The following is a 19,071-nucleotide window of genomic DNA, read 5'->3' on the forward strand; positions in this document are numbered from 1 at the left end:
AATTATACAAATATCTCAGCAAGGGGCCCAGCAATCACTTCCATAGCTTGCCACAGAGTTCTAGGGTGGGCGGCACGGTGGCACAGTGGTTAGCACTGCTGCCTCACAGCGCCGGAGACCCGGGTTCAATTCCCGCCTCAGGCGACTGACTGTGTGGAGTTTGCACGTTCTCCCCGTGTCTGCGTGGGTTTCCTCCGGGTGCTCCGGTTTCCTCCCACAGTCCAAAGATGTGCAGGTCAGGTGAATTGGCCATGCTAAATTGCCCGTAGTGCTAGGTAAGGGGTCGATGTAGATGTAGGGGTATGGGTGGGTACGCTTCGGCGGGGCGGTGTGGACTTGTTGGGCCGAAGGGCCTGTTTCCACACTGTAAGTAATCTAATCTAATCTAAAAAAAAACCTGATCAGATCCTGGGGATTTATCCATTTTTATGCATTTCAAGACATGCAGCACTTCCTCCTCTGTAATATGGACATTTTTCAAGGTGTCATCATCTATTTCCCTACAGTCTATATCTTCCATGTCCTTCTTCACAGGAAACACTGATACAAGATACTCGTTTAGTATCTCTCCCATCTCCTGTGGCTCCACAAATAGGCCATCTTGCTGATCTTCGAGGGGCCCTATTCTCTCCCAAGTTACCCTTTTGTCCTTAACGTATTTGTGAAAACCCTTTCGATTCTCCTTAACCTTATTTGCCAAAGCTAGCTCATGTCCCCTTTTTGCCCTCCTGAATTTTCTCTTAATTATACTCTTCTAAGGATTAACCTGATCTATCCTGACATATGCTTCCTTCTTTTTCTTAACCAAACCCTCAATTTCTTTAGTCATCCAGCATTCCCTATACCTACCAGCCTTTCCTTTCACCCTAACAGGAATATACTTTCTCTGGATTCTCGTTATCTCCTTTCTGTGAGCTTCAAGTTTTCAGCCATCCCTTTACCTGCGAACACCTGCCCGAATTAGCTTTTGAAAGTTCTTGCCTAATACAGTCAAAATTAGCCTTACTCCAATTAAGAAATACAGCTTTTTGATCTGGTCTATCCTTTTCCATCACTATTTTAAAACTAATAGAATTATGGTCACTGGCCCCAAAGTGTTCTCCCACTGACACTTCAGTCATCTGCATGACTTATTTCCCAAGCGTAGGTCAAGTTGGCACCTTCTCTAGTACGTACATCCACATACTGAATCAGAATTTATTTTTGTACACACTGAACAAATTCCTCTCCATCTAAACCCTTAACACTATGGCAGTCCCAGTCGAGGTTTGGAAAGTTAAAATCCCTGACAATAACCACCCTATTATTCTTACAGATAACCAAGATCTCCTTACAACTTTCTGGATGTAGGTTTGCTCGCTGAGCTGGAAGGTTCATTTTCACCCTACTAGGTAACATCTTCAGTGGGCTGGTGATGTCATTTCCTGTGGAGAGATATAATTTCCTGTTCTTTTTCTCAGCAGGTGGTAGATGGGGTCTAACTCGATGTGTTTGTTGATAGATTTCCAGTTGGAATGCCATGCTTCTAGGAATTCTCGTGCATTGTGTATTAAAAAAGAATGGGTACCCAATGAACACAGTCTGCCAATTTCTCAGCAACAAACTCAAACAAGTAGACAAAACGCGTCCAGAAACCCTAGCTACTCTCCCCTACATCAAAGACATCTCAGAAATGACTGCCAGACTACTCAGATCCCTTGGCATCATGGTGGCCCACAAACCCACTAACACACCATAACAGTAGCTAATGAACTTGAAAGACCTTATACAGACAACAAGCAAAACCGATGTCATTTACAAAATACCGTGCAATGACTGTAACAAACACTACATTGGACAAACAGGTAGAAAACTAGCTACCAGGATACATGAACATCAACTAGCCACAAAATGACATGACCCTCTCTCACTAGTATCCTTACACACAGATGAGGAAGTAAACCACTTCAACAGGGACAACACATCCATCCTAGGTCAAGCCAAATAGAGACTTGCACGAGAATTCCGAGAAGCATGGTATTCCAAGCAGAACTCTATCAACCAACTCATCGAGTTCGACCCCATCTACCACCCCCTTAGAAAAACAAGAAATGACATCACCACAGGAAATGACATCACCAACCCAAAGAAACCCAAACATATAAATAGAAAGGAGTCAGCAGCAATGCTTTGCCTGGAGGCCCACTGAAGATGTTACCTAGTGTGATGACGAAACGTCTGAAACAAATCTTCCAGTTAAGTGAGCAAACCTACATCCAGAACCTCAACCCGAACTACAAATCTTCTCATGCTACTTACAAATTTGTTTCTCAATTTCCAGCTGCCTATTAGGTGGTCTATAATACAATCCCAATAAGGTGTTCATCCCTTTCCTATTTCTCAGTTCCACCCAAATAACTTCCCTGGATCTATTTCTAGGGATATCCTCCCTCAGTACGGCTGTAATGCTATCCCTTATCAAAAACACTAATCCCCTTCCTCTCTTGCCTCCCTTTCAGTCCTTCCTGTATCCTGGAACATCCCAGTCCCATGTTCTTAACCATACCCTGAGGTCATCTGCCATCCCTGTTAGGCCCCTTACATTGAAATAAATGCAGTTTAACTTATCAATCCTACCTTGTTATCTGCTTTGTCCCTGCCTGCCCTGACTGTTTGACTCGCTTCTGTTCTCAACTGCATCAGTCTCAGATTGATCTTTTTCCTCACTATCTCCCTGGGTCCCAACACCTCACCTTACTAGTTTAAATTCTCCCGGGCAGCTCTAGCAAATCTCCCTGCCAGTATATTTGACCCCTTCCAATTCAGGTGCAATCCGTCCTTCTTGTACAGGTCACTTCTTCCCCAAAACAGCTTCCAACGATCCAAAAATGTGAATCCTTCTCCCATACACCAACTCCTCGACCATGCATCCATCTGCTCTATCCTCCTATTTCTACCCTCATTAGCTCGTAGCACTGGGAGTAATCCAGATATTACTACTCTCGAGGACCTTCTTTTTAAATTCCTGCCTAACTCTCTATATTCTCCCTTCAGAATTTCCTCCTCTTCCCTTCCTATGTCATTGGTGCCAATGTGTATAATGATCTCCTGATGTGCCCTCTCCCCCCTGAGAACATTCTGCACCCTCTCTGAGACATCCTTGATCCTGGCACCAGGGAAGCAACACACCATTCTGATTTTTCGCTGCTGGCCATAGAAACATTTGTTTGTACCTCGGACTAGAAATACAATTGATCTCTTGGAACCCAGCATATCCCTCATTACATTAGAGTCAGTCTCAATACCAGAAACTTGGCTGTTTGTGCTACATTCCCGAGAATCCATCACCCCCTACATTTTCCAAAACAGCACCCTTGTTTGAAATGGGTATAGCCATAGAAGACTCCTGCACTACCTGCCTATCTCTCTCACTTTCCTGGAATTAACCCATCTATGTGACTGTATCTGCAACCTTTCTCCCTTTCTCTAACTGCAATCCATCACACCCCCTTGCTCTTGTAAATTTATCATTGCCTCTAACTGCCACTCCAAACGATCCATTCGATCTGATAGGATTCACAATCAACAGCATTTAATGCAGATATAATCCTCAGTAATATGTAAACTCTGCCTAAACTCCCACATCTGACAAGAAGAGCATATCACTATACTAAGGGCCATTTTTGCTTCTTCCAGTCTACAGACCTAGAAAATAGCACCTTCTTATTCCTCAACAAATAATGTTCCAGGCTAACTTAATACTTATGGCTTATATTTTCAAGTTTAATCAAGAGAATATATGATCAAGAAAGAACCCACTCCACACACTATTGTAGATTTATAGCAAGGCTATACTTAAAACTATTCCCTTATCTGTTTCTGTGCTGTGACCTCTCCTAAACAGGTTCCTCCAAGATCAGTTGTGTATTTCACTGTTTGTTAATTTTCCTAGATACTTTCTGATGTCCCGCGATACATGAACTCAACAGCAAATGCAGTAACTGTGCAAGTTCACTGCTGTGTCAGTTCGCAGTGTGGGTTTCTTTCTCTCTCTCTCTCTCTCTCCTGCACTGACCTGGCCATGTGCTGCCTTTTGTCTGTCCCTCTCCCTTTTAAAAATGCAGTTGTTTTGACATTTTTTCTCCAAAGATCCAAAACAATGCAACAGCATATTGCTGCTCCTGGAATTCAAGGAAATCACCTCCAACATCTAAAATACCTCAAAAAAGGAGCAGCCTGTTCCAGCCAGAAATTTTCGCTCCTCTCCATCTTGGATTACCCAGATGACACTTCATCGGAGGTGACATGAAGTGTGGAAGGAACAGCATTTATGCAATAGCATGGTGGCGGATTGGGCAGATTGGTGGGTGGGGAGAGGATGTTGATAGTTCAGATTAAGTGATCAGAATGTGAAAATGCCTGAACAATGGTGTGTTGAACTGTCAGACTGAAAAGAACAGGCAGTCCCACTGGGGTGGGGAGAGGGGAGACAGGATGCAACAAGTAAAGCTAAAAGAAAAGGAAGGAATTGGAGTAGGTTCACAACCTGAAGGTGTTGAACTCAACATTAAGTCCAGAAGATCGTAAACTTTCTCATCTGAAGATGAGATGTTGCTCCTCCAGTTTGTGCTGTGATTCATTGAATCATTGCAGCACGCCGAGAATAGAGAAATGGGCATATGAGTAGAAAGTTGTGTTAAAATGATCAGCTACAGCAAGGTCAAGGCCATGCTTGCACGTGGGCTAGTGTTCTGCAAAGCAGCGGTATGTACCTGGACTAATGATCAAGAAACATGAGATAAATCCCACAACAATAGTTGGAGAGCTAACTAAACCTGGTATATCAAGTCATGACGACTATGTCATTATGAGGCTCTCTTAAAAAAAATCATTAAAAAAAGGAAATCTGTTATTCGTGCCTTGTCTGGTCCATATGTGACTCCAGATCCATGACAAGGTTGATTCTTACTGACCTCTGAAATATTCTGGCAAACCACACAGTGATGACCACTAACCAGTGGCTCTGCAAATGACATCGCAGTTGCAAATGAAGATTTCCTTTTTAACAAGCTCAACAGGTAAAATTGGAAACTTTCTCTGAAGGGGAGGGCATTAATGATTCAGGCGAATTTTCATGACAATCCACAATCCTTCAAGATTATTTTGCTCGTGCTAATCCACAAATCTGCAAATTCACTATTTTTGACAGAGTTTGGAATAGCTTGTCTTTAACCAACCCCTTTGGAATTGTGTATCATAACACTAGGCTATCCTTACTCGCATCGCTAATACATAGAGATCTTTTACAGAGATCAAAAGATGGATGGGATGTTCCATTTTACATTTATTGTTAAATGCTGTCTTCAAAAAACAGTTCAACTTAATTGAACCAAGAAGTGATACCTTATTTCCATTATTATACACATTTCTTCTTTGACCAATGCAATCAATAGAAATGAAATAATACAAGTATCATTTGGATTTTCCTAAGACGTGTGCACTTACTTGTAAAGCTGGTCTTTTGATGGAATCAAGCAAAAGTCTGGCTCTCGTAGCCACTGCTGGATTAACATCTTCAACTGCAGCAAGGAAACAGCAGAAGGCATGGGCTAGAGAGTACTTCAGCACATGATTCTTTGTCACAGATTGGATATCCAGAAATCTGCACAGAACCACTACTTTCTCCACTACATACCAAAAACAAAATTGAATTGGTACCAAAAGCAGTAGCAAATGTTTGAATGTCATAATCTAGATTGCTATACATAAATAAAGCTTACAGCATACATTAACCAGTTCTAGTTCCCTGGATGATAAATTATTTCCTGTTTTATTTACCTGGAAATAAAGAATTTATTTTATTTAGCAGATCTAGCAGAATATAGTTCAAACATTAATCATTCTCAGTCAGACATTGTAATTTATAGATCAGATGTCAACATGATTTACATTAATGGCTTCTAACCAGGCATGAGGGTGTCCAGAACCAGGGGACACAGTCTCAGAAAAAGAGACAGACCATTTAGGACTCCCTTCATTCCCAGAGTGGTGTATCTTTGGAATTCTCTGCCCCGATACCTTTGTAGGCTAAGTCAGTATGTTAACAACAGAGATCAATAAAGTTTTACATATTATAAACATCAACGGATACAGGAATAGTGCAGGGAAATGATGGTGGGTTAGGAAGAAAAGCAACAATCTCACTGAATATTATGAATGGGTTCAAAGGGCTAATTGGACTTTTCCTGCTCCTACTTATGTTCTTGTGATGCAAGGTCTGCCAGAGCAAATACTTCTGATGGATGACTTGTTCCTATCCTACAAACATGTCTCTTTGGTCAAGTGATTAAAAGCAGAAAATATTAGCCATGTTTTATTTCTCTTTCTACACCTTCTCCAGCAGCAACCTATTGTACTGGTCTGCACGTTGCAGATAGGAATTTTGGGAGATTGAACCTGTACATTCCAACTTGCAAGTTTCGAGTCAATTCCTACTGACTTGGAATTTTCCAGGTGATTATGTGACTTCTGTCCATCCTAACTACTGAACATTCAGAACTACTACAGCAAATCTAGACAAGAGCAGGACAGCTCACCATTTAATACATTAACTACTCAGTCATTTATTCTTTTTTTTCCTCAAATTTGCCAAAGTAGAAATATAGCCCCGGTCAAGAAATTTTTAATTTATAAAATTATACATGGAATAAAGGCTGTAAGTGGGAACAAGTGGATGAAGAAATAAAGGCAACTAAGTCAATGTTGATGTCAATTCGTTACTTGATAACATGCAGATGAACAGATTAACTGGATTGAAGGGAGATAATTAATGTTTACAAGAAAAAGCATAGATTTAGCCTTAGATGAATTTAGAAGTAATTTACACATGGGATAACACAAATACACAAAAGATCACCAAGAAAGTCAGAAATGAGTATGTTAAAAATCAAAGAAATTTAGCTATGAACATATAGGGCATTAGAAGGCCACACAAAATAAAGTTTGTAACTTTTGGAACAGAGCCAATGAATGGAAATAATTTTGTCCAGTTCTGTTGTGTTGCAAGCGAACTAAGTGTGTCTGCTAATGTGTCATTGATATTCACAGTCTTCTGGATCTCATTTATTGTGTTACTGATAGAGATTAGGGAGGGAGTATTTCCAGAATTCACCCTGAAATTGACAGTAGATTTTTTTCTGCCATTTATTTTGTGCCAAAGATTTACTATTTCTATCAGCCAGGGAGCTAGTACATCAATTGATACAAAATAGGATAAGAATTGATGGAGCTGACTAACGTCTTTATTTACATATTTACCACAGTGACCGAAGCAATAAGAGGATAAGTGTGTACCCAGGTGGGGAGATAGAGAAGCAGTGCATAGGAATGTGGCACATGAGGAGTTGTAAGCATCCAAAAAGACCATTTGGAAGCCATGGATCCTCAGTTTTCTACTGGTCATATTTACACCCTGTTAGGTTGCTCATTGATGATAATCTGCCCTTATGTAATGCTCAGCCAGACATTAACCACCCTTCAATCCAGTCCGAAGTCTCAGAAAATTACTACAATCCCATCATACTGAACATGTCATGATAACATACATAAATTGCTGCAAATATGTGCAATAAAAATGTATAATGCATATGCCATCACTGAAAAGGCAGATAGGTGTTTCTGGAATCATTTTTTTTTCTGAAACAAAAAGGCTTGAAACTTCATATTATATTAAGTGACTAGAGTCCCAGAGGGCTATAAGGCTGGGCTCTCATTAGAGAGAGAGGACTAGTGGTGGTTTAAGCTGAGGGTCACCACTCCTCAGGCAAGGAGCAAGTCAAGAAGATGTAACAGAAATTACAGTCAGAAATAGACTATCATCCAATTACTTTAATATTTGACTAATCAATTAGAGGGAAGAATTCCAATTTATGGTTATAATGTTGCTACAGTATCTATTTTAATAATCGAGTTGACAAACATCACTAAAATTATTGTAAACATCTACCATGACCAAACTGCAACACTGTACGTAGTGCAGGCAATCCAGTATCACACCTCTGGCTACACACACTTTTAGTTTTAACTTGCATTGCATTTTGAATAGTTTCACATCTTTGTAATAAATTAGATTTTTCGGGAATGGAATACTCACCTCAGTATATTGTGATTTCCAAAGTATCTAAAATGGCATACTAGCTATGTTGACATGCATGGAAAGCAAAACAGCTGATTGGTAATACACATGGAGTGTAGTGATAAGTAAGATCTTGTGACATCAATCCTAAATTGTGCAATTGGTAAGTCTGAGTTTTTTCGCACTATGAGCAGCAGATGCACCAGATTTTGGTGGAACAGCAGAATGTGTAAATTGTGCAATGGCTTATGTTGGCTTATCAGTCAATTCAATGCATGGTTAACATGTCTTTCTTCACTGTTCTTTGACTGATTTCAAAAGAGTGTGCAGGTAAGTAACATAAATATTCTTGCTATAATTTCCAAACACAACACAGCTTCTGGATTAAAAAAATACTTGCAACTGACAGCATTAATTTTAATTCTGACACCTTGTTTCATTAATACATTTTTAAAGAAAAACATACTTTATTACAGAATTATGTCGTTACCTTAAGTTAGGGTTTTTGAGTTTTAAAAATTATATTTGAGTTTGAGATTACACACTTTGCACTGTGCATTTTTTTTTTCATCTTACCAGCTTCAAAACGCATCTTCCAGTCTTTGCTGTTAAAATTGCTATCAATGATGCCCCAGAATATATCAGCACCACGAGAGAGAGAAAGAGCATGCAGGAACAAGGGTATTGCCACAGAGGCAAGCTGGGAGAATTCAGACTTAAGTACTTTCCATAGGCTGCAAAAAACACAAGCAGAAATGAACTTTGGATGCTGTCTTCCAGTTTTATAAGTTATCTGTACAAGATAGTGTGTATATTTTTTCTCCACATCACAAATAACTTGGTTATTTTGGAACTCAGTATTTTTTAGTCTCCAATGTCAGCCTTGAATTTGTATGTCCAGTTACTTAAAAGAAATAATGGAATGCTGGGGTGAATCGCAAGCCAGCAATCTCATTAAGTTTACATAGCATCAGGAACCACTAGTTTCAGACTGCATGCCTATCTTCTAGATAAAGAGATAAAACTCGGAATTTGTAATCAGTGGGGAAGCAAGGTCACTTGCTGCTGATATCAAAGGAAGTTGCCTACAATGATCTAATGGTCTCTCTGGCATGGATTTCCTTTTTCCAATAAGCATTTTAAATTCTGCACCAAGTTTTGGGGATCTCTTTGCCTGCAGCAGCAGTAATGTCAACAAAACAGGAAGCAGTCAACCACAACAAAGTATTCACACGCAGCAAAAACACTCAACATCTTTTACTTGCAATTGAAATTTCCAGATAGCAAAGTAAATAGTTACAATTTGATTAAAACAGACTCTGACTTTTTTTGAAAAATCATTTTAAAAATGTACAATTTGTTGTTTTACAACATAAATCTTTCAGGACCAAAGTGTCCAGCAAAAATTATGAAGTCAGTACATTAATGTTGGGAGATATTGAGGAGCGACGCTCCGAAAGCTAGTGTGCTTCCAATTAAACCTGTTGAACTATAACCTGATGTTGTGTGATTTTTAATTTTGTCAAGTTTTCTTTTAAACAGTGAAACCAAAAGCATAAGATTGGAACTTTTCATCAATTCAATATCCCATTGACTGCAATATGATTGCCGGGGAGGGGGGCAATTGGAATATGAGGGCGAAACATCTCAAATACACAAACTGGACAATCACAGAGTCACTGATATCAACTTCTGGATTTCCAAATTGTTCTTTGCATGTGCAGACTCCAGATATGGCTGTCAGTTTCAGTGGAGGAATGGTTATGCACATGGACAATTTCACCACCATTACAACTGCAAAATCCAGGCCGATGTTTTCGATCTACACTGGATTACAAAACTCCAATAACACTAGATACATTATTTTTGTTTATAAATCTTTCAATATTTAATGTTCTTAGTGACCCTGTAAACGTAGCTTGGTACAACTTTACCCTCCCAAGAGGAGGCATTCCCACAACTGGCAGGTAGCCTCCAACAGAAAATTTACCTGACGCAGCAGTGCTTTTGCTATCTCCCAATATTAGAAAATGGCCATGGGTATTGTGATGTTCAACAATCCTACAGATAAATATAATAACTATAGCTACATTGCATTAATCAGACATAAAGCTGTTTCGGCTAACATTAAACTATTAGGTTACAACACAGAAGCATTCTTCAAGTGTCTGGAGGTAAGGTGGCGAATGAAATCTTTAACAAAAACAGAAATTGCCAGAAAATCTCAGCAGGTCTAGCGCCATCTGTGAAGAGAAATCAGAGTTAACATTTTGGGTCTAGGGACCCAATGAAAGGGACCTCAAAATCATACATTTCAATGGGATTTTCTTTTTATTCTTCTAAACTCCAATGGATACATGCTTAACCTTTCCTCTTTAGAGAATCACTTCATTGCAAGAATCAGTCAAGTTGCTGGATGACAAAGAGGTACTGAAGGGTGACAATGTGGTCCATGTCAAAGGGGGCAAACAGGCCAAAAAAGGACAAGAAGATTAAGTTTATCTTTGCCACAATCACGTACAATATTCTGTATACATTTGATAAAGGCAGTTTCAGTATCATGACAGGCAGATTAGATGGATTAATATATGGAGTTGGAGGAAAGATTTGTGGAGGAAAACTTTCTGATACAACAATATGTACATCTGACAAGAAGCGCATTTCATTCTACTAAAGGCCATTTTTGCTCCTTCACAATCTACAGACGCAGAAAATAACTATCTTATTCCTATACAAAACACTGCCCCTGGTTAAATTAATAGTTTTGGGTAAAATTTTAAGTTTAATCAAGAGACATATCTCAAAAAACATATAATCAAGAAAGAACCCACACACTTAAAACAATTCACTTATCTGTTTCTGTGCTGCAAACTTCACCCAAACAGTTTCTCCGAGATCAGTTATATTATAGACCCCCTAATAGTCAGAGGGAAATTGAGAAACAAACGTGTAAGGAGATCTCTGTAAGGAACTATCTGTAAGAATAATAGGATGGTAAATGTTAGGGATTTTAACTTACCAAACATAGACTGGGACTGCCATAGTGGTAAGGGTTTAGATGGAGAGGAATTTGCGAAGTGTGTACCAGAAAATTTTCTGATTCAGTACGTGGAGGTATCTACTAGAGAAGGCGCAAAACTTGACCTACTCTTGGGAAATAAGGCAGGGTGGGTGACTGTAGTGTCAGTGGGGGAGCACTTTGGGGTCGGCAACCATAATTCTATAAGATTTAAAATAGTGATGGAAAAGGATAGACCAGATCTAAAAGTTGAAGTTCTAAATTGGAAAAAGGCCAATTTTGATGGTATTAGGCAAGAAATTTCAAAAGGTGATTGGGGGCAGATGTTCACAGGTAAAGGGATGGCTGGAAAATGGGAAGACTTCAGAAATGAGATAATGAGAATCCAGAGAAAATATATTCCTGTCAGGGTGAAAGGGAAGGGTGGTAGGTATAGGGAATGCTGGATGACTAAAGAAATTGAGGGTTTGGTTAAGAAAACGAAGGAAGCATATGTCAGGTATAGACAGGATAGATCGAGTGAATCCTTAGAAGAGTATAATGGTAGTAGGAGTATACTTAAGAGGGAAATCATGAGGGCAAAAAGGGGACATGAGATAGCTTTGGCAAATAGAATTAAGGAGAATCCAAAGGGTTTTTAACAAATACATTAAGGACAAAAGGATAACTAGGGAGAGAATAGGGCCCCTCAAAGATCAGTAAGGTGGCGTTTGTGTGGAGCCGCAGAAAATGGGGGAGATACTAAATGAATATTTTGCATCAGTATCTACTGTGGAAAAGGATATGGAAGATATAAAATGTAGGGCAATAGATGGTGACACCATATTACAGAGGAGGAACTGCTGGATATATTGAAATGCATAAAGGTGGATAAATCCCCAGGACCTGATCAGGTGTACCCTAGAAATCTGTGGGAAGCTAGAGAAGTGATTGCTGGGCCTCTTGCTGAGATTTTTGTATCATCAATAGTCACAGGTGAGGTGCTGGAAGACTGGAGGTTGGCTAATGTTGTGCCACTGTTTATGAAGAATGGTAAGGACAAGCCAGGGAACTATAGACCAGTGAGCCTGACGTCAGTGGTGGGCAAGTTGTTGGAGGGAATCCTGAGGGACAGGATGTACATGTATTTGGAAAGGCAAGGACTGATTAGGGATAGTCAACATGGCTTTGTGCGTGGGAAATCATGTCTCACAAACTTGATTGATTTTTTTGAAGAAGTAACAAAGAAGATTGATGAGGGCAGAGCAGTAGATGTGATCTATATGGACTTCAGTAAGGCATTCGACAAGGTTCCCCATGGAAGACTGGTTAGCAAGGTTAGATCTCATGGAATACAGGGAGAACTAGTCATGTTCATACAAAACTGGCTCAAAGGTAGAAAACAGAAGGTGGTGATGGAGGGTTGTTTTTCAGACTGGAGGCCTGTGACCGGTGGAGTGCCACAAGGATCGGCGCTGGGTCCTTTACTTATTGTCATTTATATAAATGATTTGGATGCGAGCATAAAAGGTACAGTTAGTAAGTTTGCAGATGACACCAAACTGGGAGGTGTAATGGACAGCGAAGAAGGTTACCTCAGATTACAATGGGATCTTGATCAGATGGGCCAATGGGCTGAGAAGTGGCAGATGGAGTTTAATTCAGATAAATGTGAGGTGCTGTATTTTGGGAAAGCAAATCTTAGCATGACTTATACACTTAATGGTAAGGTCCTAGAGAGTGTTGCTGAACAAAGAGACCTTTGAGTGCAGGTTCATAGCTCCTTGAAAGTGGAGTCGCAAGTAGATAGGATAGTGAAGAAGGCGTTTGGTATGCTTTCCTTTATTGGTCAGAGTATTGAGTACAGGAGTTGGGAGGTCATGTGGCGGCTGTACAGGACATTGGTTAGGCCACTGTTGGAATATTGCATGCAATTCTGGTTGCTTTCTATGGGAAAGATGTTGTGAAACTTGAAAGGGTTCAGAAAAGATTTACAAGAATGTTGCCAGGGTTGGAGGATTTGAGCTATAAGAAGAGGCTGAACAGGCTAAGGAATGTAAAAGAGACCTAAGGGGCAACGTTTTCACACAGAGGGTGGTACATGTATGGAATAAGCTGCCAAAGGAAGTGGTGGAGGCTGGTACAACTGCAACATTTGAAAGGCATTTGGATGAGTAAATGAATCGGAAGGGTTTGGACCGGGTGCTGGCAGGTGGGACTAGATTGGGTTGGACCGAACGGTCTGTTTCCATGCTATACATCACTATGACTCTATGACTTTGGAGAGGGAAATCATAATGGATGGTGGTTTACAAAATAGAGGGAGATATAGTATCTAAGGAATGTAAACAATTAACAATATCAACTGAACACGAGACTCAAGAAGGGAAGTTAGTACTGGATTAGTGGTGCTGGAAGAGCACAGCAGTTCAGGCAGCATCCAACGAGCAGCGAAATCGACGTTTCGGGCAAAAGCCCTTCTTGGCCATTATTCCTGATGAAGGGCTTTTGCCCGAAACGTCGATTTCGCTGCTCGTTGGATGCTGCCTGAACTGCTGTGCTCTTCCAGCCCCACTAATCCAGTATTTGGTTTTCAGCATCTGCAGTCATTGTTTTTACCTATGAGATGTAGGGAAGACTAGTAAGTTCAGGGATAAGGCAGCAGGTAAGTCTCTAAGAGGAAGCTTGATCAGATGGACTTGTAGAATGTGGAGAAGTGGCAGAGGTAGCTGATTGATGTTTTCAATGTGAATGACAGGGAATTGCATGAGCTTATTATAGGTCTTGCCATATTTATACCTACTTCCAATGGTGGCACAGCACCACAACATATTGATCTCACAGCTCATTAATCTATTCTTTAGACTCTTGTGCCCCAAAAACTCAACCTCACTGCTTTGAAATGCTTAATATTTGCTATTTCATTATGAATTTAATGAAACTAAAGTACAGGTTGTTCTGCTATAATGCACATTTCGTCAACACAAAATCGCTGTAATGTGACTGACAAACTGGGGATAATGTTTCTACAGTGCAAACCTTTAAAACATGTGTTGGCTGTTATGCAATTACATTGCCAGTACTTTAAGCTCTGTTTCTAAAACATAATTTGTCTATAACACAGCGAAAGGAACCATCACATTATAGAAGAACTGACTGTATATGCAAAAGGAAAATAAAATACAGATGATACTAAGATGGAGAGAATTGTGAATTGTAAGGTTACGATGAGTGACTTCAGAGGGACACTGACAAATTGGCCAAATGGATAGACACCTGACAGATGAAGTTAAATGCAGAGAAATGTAACAGAATGTATTTTGACAGAAGGAACACAGAGAGACAATACAGGCTCAATGGTATAACTCGGAGTACAAGAGCAGGGGAACTTCAGAGTTCAAATTCTCTGAAGGCGCCACGCAAGTTGAAACAGTTGTTAAGATGACTTATAGGATCTTTGGGTTTATAAAAAAAGGCATAGAGTATAAAAGCAAGGAAGTGATGCTACACCTCTCCAAATCATCGGTCACACCATATTTGGATTAATGTGTTCAATTCTGGCATCTTATTTAAAACAGGATGCTATAGCTCTGGAAAAAGTACCAAAGAGATTTATTAGAATAATACTAGTGATGAGGGATTTTAGATAGAAGAGAAAGTAAAGAAGGATATTATGCTTCGATTAGTTGATATGACAGTAACTAAGGGTCACAATTTCAAGATTATCAGCAAGAGAGCTAACAGTGAGAAGAGGAGCAACTTCCTTACTCAGAGTTGTTAGGATTTGGAATGTGCTGCATGGGAGAGTGGTGGAGGAATAGTCCATAGGAGGTCTCAAAAGAGAGCTGATACATATTTGAAAGTGATGAACATCGAAGGCAATGGAGATAGGGCTGGAATATAGTACAAATGGGTAGCTCCTTCAGGAGCTGGTACAGGCACAATGGGCTGAACGCCCTCCTTCTGTACAGTAAAGTTGATGGTTCTATTATTTTATTATCTGAAGACATATACTGCAATACTTCTGGACATTTTGGTCTATTTACATTTCATCATCTAGCCTTACTTTGCACAAAGATTATACTAGATCTGTTGAGTCTTCAGTTACAATGTCAGTACTTGCTTAGATTCACAACATATTGTGCGATTCACACTTTCAGAGTTATATTATACTGCGATGTTATTATAATATTGTTCTTTACCAGTTATGGATAACATGCTTGGTGTACTTGGTATTACTGATTCATTGCAATGTTCATATTAAAGGATTGATTCTTACATAAGACCTGCAAGTTGATTTAACAACTGTCACAAGTTGATTATCAGGAAATAACATTGCCAGAGACTGTAATGATATTTGAAATAAAACAGCGAATCACCAAATTAATGATTGCTACAAAAGTGATACATGCCTCAATCACAAAATCATCGAATCATAGAATCACTACAGTGTAGAAGCAGACCCATCGAGTTCACACTGACCCTCCAAACAGGATCCCATCCAGACCCACTCCCCTACCCTATCCCTATAAACCTGTATTTTATGATGGCTATTCCACCTAACCTGCATATTCCTGAACAACAGGCATTCTACCATGGCCAATCCACCTAATCCAGGCAAAAACAATGACTGCAGATGCTACTTTCTCCCCACCCCCACCCTCCTCTAGTTTATCTCTCCACCCTTCAGGCTCTCTGCCTTTATTCCTGATGAAGGGCTTTTGCCCAAAACGTCAATTTTACTGCTCCTCGGATGCTGCCTGAACTGCTGTGCTCTTTCAGCACCACTAATCCAGAATCCACCTAATCTGCACATCTTTGGCTATATCTCCACAAAAAGTTTCATTAATCAAAGTTTAGGCAGTCAGAAAATTTGGAACCCACTTCCAAACATGTAAACAAATTACTGACTTGTTAGGAAACCATACAGTAATGGGGAGATCTTTGTTCATAGACTACATATCCTAACAATTACTGATTTGGAGATGCCGGTGTTGGATTGGGGTGTACAAAGTTAAAAATCACACAACACCAGGTTATAGTCCAACAGGTTTAATTGGAAGCAAACTAGATTTCGGAGCGATGCTCCTTCATCAGGTGACAGTCTATCACCTGATGAATGAGCATCGCTCCGAAAGCTAGTGTGCTTCCAATTAAACCTGCTGGACTATAACCTGGTGTTGTGTGATTTTTAACAATTACTGGTAAGTCATCAGGATTTCATGCTTTGTTAACCTTACCTGGAAATCAACATTTTCTCTTGAATGTAAGCAAGAAAGTTTGGATAATCCTTTCTGGCGAGATACAAACATTCTCCATGGAGACACAATATTTTTAAACAGTTGAGCATGTTGAAAAGAATGTCTGGCTCCTCATAATTTGGGATTTCCTGTTGACACAAACAAGTGAAGCACAGGGAAGAACTTAACAGACCCAAGTGCTGAAATATAACTGAACAAGTTAAATAATAATTACCTGCAATATTGTATGTATCAACTTCAACGTAGCAGGGAGTTGTTCATAATCAAAGGTCCTCTCTGCGTTATTTTTCATTTCTATTAAAATATAAAAATGTTATTGACTGCATACTCTAACCAATACCTTTTCTGAAGGTACAACAGAATTATTTGTTAAATTGTAAGTTAGTTTGATATTAGTTTGGAGCAGAGTGAATTATACTTGTAAAGTAATGGCTAGCAAATAGGGCTGAATCTTACCAAGAATTGGGTATGTGTCAACTTCAGGGAGTTTCGAGGAGAGTTTCGCTCCATGAGTTCTCGTGAATTTTCACACACTATTCTCCACAGCTGTACACCGCACTTCTATGGCGCCCCACTCGCATTATCTTGCGCTCAGCAATGGCTTAAGTACTCACCACTGCTAGGAACTCCCCGGATTTCAGGCCCTGGGGCTATATCTAAAGCTCAGTCATGCCCCAGATCTAGTGTCACCAGCCAAGAGCTGCATTTCACAGTGCACGTATTGTGAGTGGAACAAAAAACAAAGCTTCTGAGGGCACAAAGGGTCCACAGATGGCACTTCACTATAAATCCAAGTTGATATTCACAGATGTATTGGTATTTTACATTATCATCTCTCTTATCATTGTAATTGCATTTATGAGAATCCAGCTATAGAGGCCACCCTTCCCAAGCATCACCCATCTTAGAACCCTGTCTAAGGAAATGCAACTCTTTTGCTAATACCTTTGTAGCATAACATCTTCTCATTGTTCAATGTGGGATAATCACACAGTTGAAAATGTTCACTTTTATTCAACAACGACAAAAAGAGAAAAAGTAAACAAATAAAAGCTGCAATTGGTTCTGAGATCACATAGGAACTACTTGGCATTTTGAGCAACAACACATGTCCAATCAATGAATGATCATTGCACCCAGCACACATCTGTTCCAACTGGATGAGATGAGTTGAGTAGATGTGGTTTATATAGATTTTAGGAAAGCTTTTGATAGGTCCCACATGGGAGACTGATTGAGAAAGTTAAAGCACGTGGAATTCAGGGAAGCTTGATGAGATGGATCAGAAATTGGCTTAATCACTGGCTGACTGGAGGCCAATATCCAGCAAAGTACCACATTGATCAGTAAGGGACCCTCACTGTTTTCTATATACATAAATGATACAGATGAAAATGTGGGGGGGGAGTGTTTTTCAATTTACAGATAACACCAAGATTATGTTAAAACATGGTAAACTCTCCTGCATAATTTAAAACCAGCAACACAGATAAAAATGATTCCATGCAGTAATGAGTGAAAATTCGATAGACCAAGAACTAGTTAAAGTAAAAATGATCAACTTTATTTCTTAAAGTAAAACAGAGAATAATAAACTAACAATTATTTCCAATTCCTTCCTCTAACCTAAGCTGTGTACTCTCCTGCAGCTCCTCGGCTCTTCTTGGGGTCTCCTCTACTACCTTCATTAATGCAACTGGCTTCACTTCTTTTACCACATCTTTTCCCACAGTGCCTTTCTTTAACAGTCAGCACTGTGACTTTGTGTTCCACTTTACCACAGTGGAAGCACCTGAGGCCTTTCATCTCCTTTCCACCCTCTTGGGCTTCTTTTTTATTCTGTGGTAAATTCTTACCAGTGCTCTCTCCTCTTGGTTTCGTAGTATAGGATCTCCACTTCTCCCAAAACCTATCCCTCACAGGACGAAGCTTGTCTTATGCACCAACATGTACTCATCTGCTAATTCTGCTGCCCTTCTCACTTCCTGAACTCTCTGTTGCTCCAGGTGAATTCTTACCATCTCTGGAAGTGAGTTATTAAACTCCTCCAGCAGAATAACCTCTCTTAGAGCCTCAAAGGTCTTATCTATTTTCAAAGCACGCACCCATCAATCAAAATGACTATGTTTAATGCTTTTGAACTCAATATAAGTCTGACCTGGTTCCTTCTTTGTGTTTCTGAACCGCTCCTGACACCAATTCATGGGCACTTAAAATAGTCTGTTTAACCTCTTCATAATCTCTTGACCTCTCATCTGACAGTGTGGCAAATACCACACTAGCTCTGCCGACCAGTTTACTCTGAACTAGTATTTCCCATAAATCCTCAGACCACTCCATCTGCCGAGCCAATTTTTCAAATGAAATAAAGAAGGCTTCAACATCTTTCTCATCAAAATGTGGCAGAGTTTTGACATATTTATAATTCAAAGATCCTGTGTAGGGAATATTAGAAACAGACCAAGTTCTTTGAAATCTGAGTGGTCACCTAAGCTGTTGGTGACTTCCGTTGAAGATGGGGGCCCAAAGGAGCATGCAGTGATCTGAAGCTGCCAGGTAACTGCTCTAACTTTCATGTTAGGAATTATCGCCATCTGTTTTCTACCTGACTATGCAAGATCAGGAAACTCCAGAACAATGAGGAGAGAATAGATGCTACAGATACTTACATTAATGCCTCTTGATCTTCAATGGCATTA

The 19,071-nt window shown here is 39.8% G+C and overlaps 2 protein-coding genes across 8 annotated transcripts in view; one reads left to right on the forward strand and one right to left on the reverse strand.

Moving 5' to 3' along the window:
* The window catches only part of prima1 (proline rich membrane anchor 1), a 349,594-nt gene that overhangs the window by 295,024 nt on the left and 35,499 nt on the right, over positions 1–19,071 (forward strand). The gene's annotated exons all lie outside the window — the stretch shown is intronic.
* LOC140476150 (protein unc-79 homolog) overlaps positions 1–19,071 on the reverse strand; it is a 229,188-nt gene that overhangs the window by 132,166 nt on the left and 77,951 nt on the right. For all 7 annotated transcript variants that reach the window (XM_072568293.1, XM_072568292.1, XM_072568291.1 and 4 more), the window contains exons 21-24: positions 16,587–16,666; positions 16,352–16,500; positions 8,690–8,847; positions 5,485–5,666 (exon numbers count right to left, since the gene is read on the reverse strand). In XM_072568293.1, the coding sequence (XP_072424394.1) occupies positions 5,485–5,666; positions 8,690–8,847; positions 16,352–16,500; positions 16,587–16,666 (569 nt within the window). The remainder of the gene's footprint in view (positions 1–5,484; positions 5,667–8,689; positions 8,848–16,351; positions 16,501–16,586; positions 16,667–19,071) is intronic.

This window comes from Chiloscyllium punctatum, chromosome 4 (genome assembly GCF_047496795.1).
Source record: "Chiloscyllium punctatum isolate Juve2018m chromosome 4, sChiPun1.3, whole genome shotgun sequence".
NCBI classification, from domain to species: Eukaryota; Metazoa; Chordata; class Chondrichthyes; order Orectolobiformes; family Hemiscylliidae; genus Chiloscyllium; species Chiloscyllium punctatum.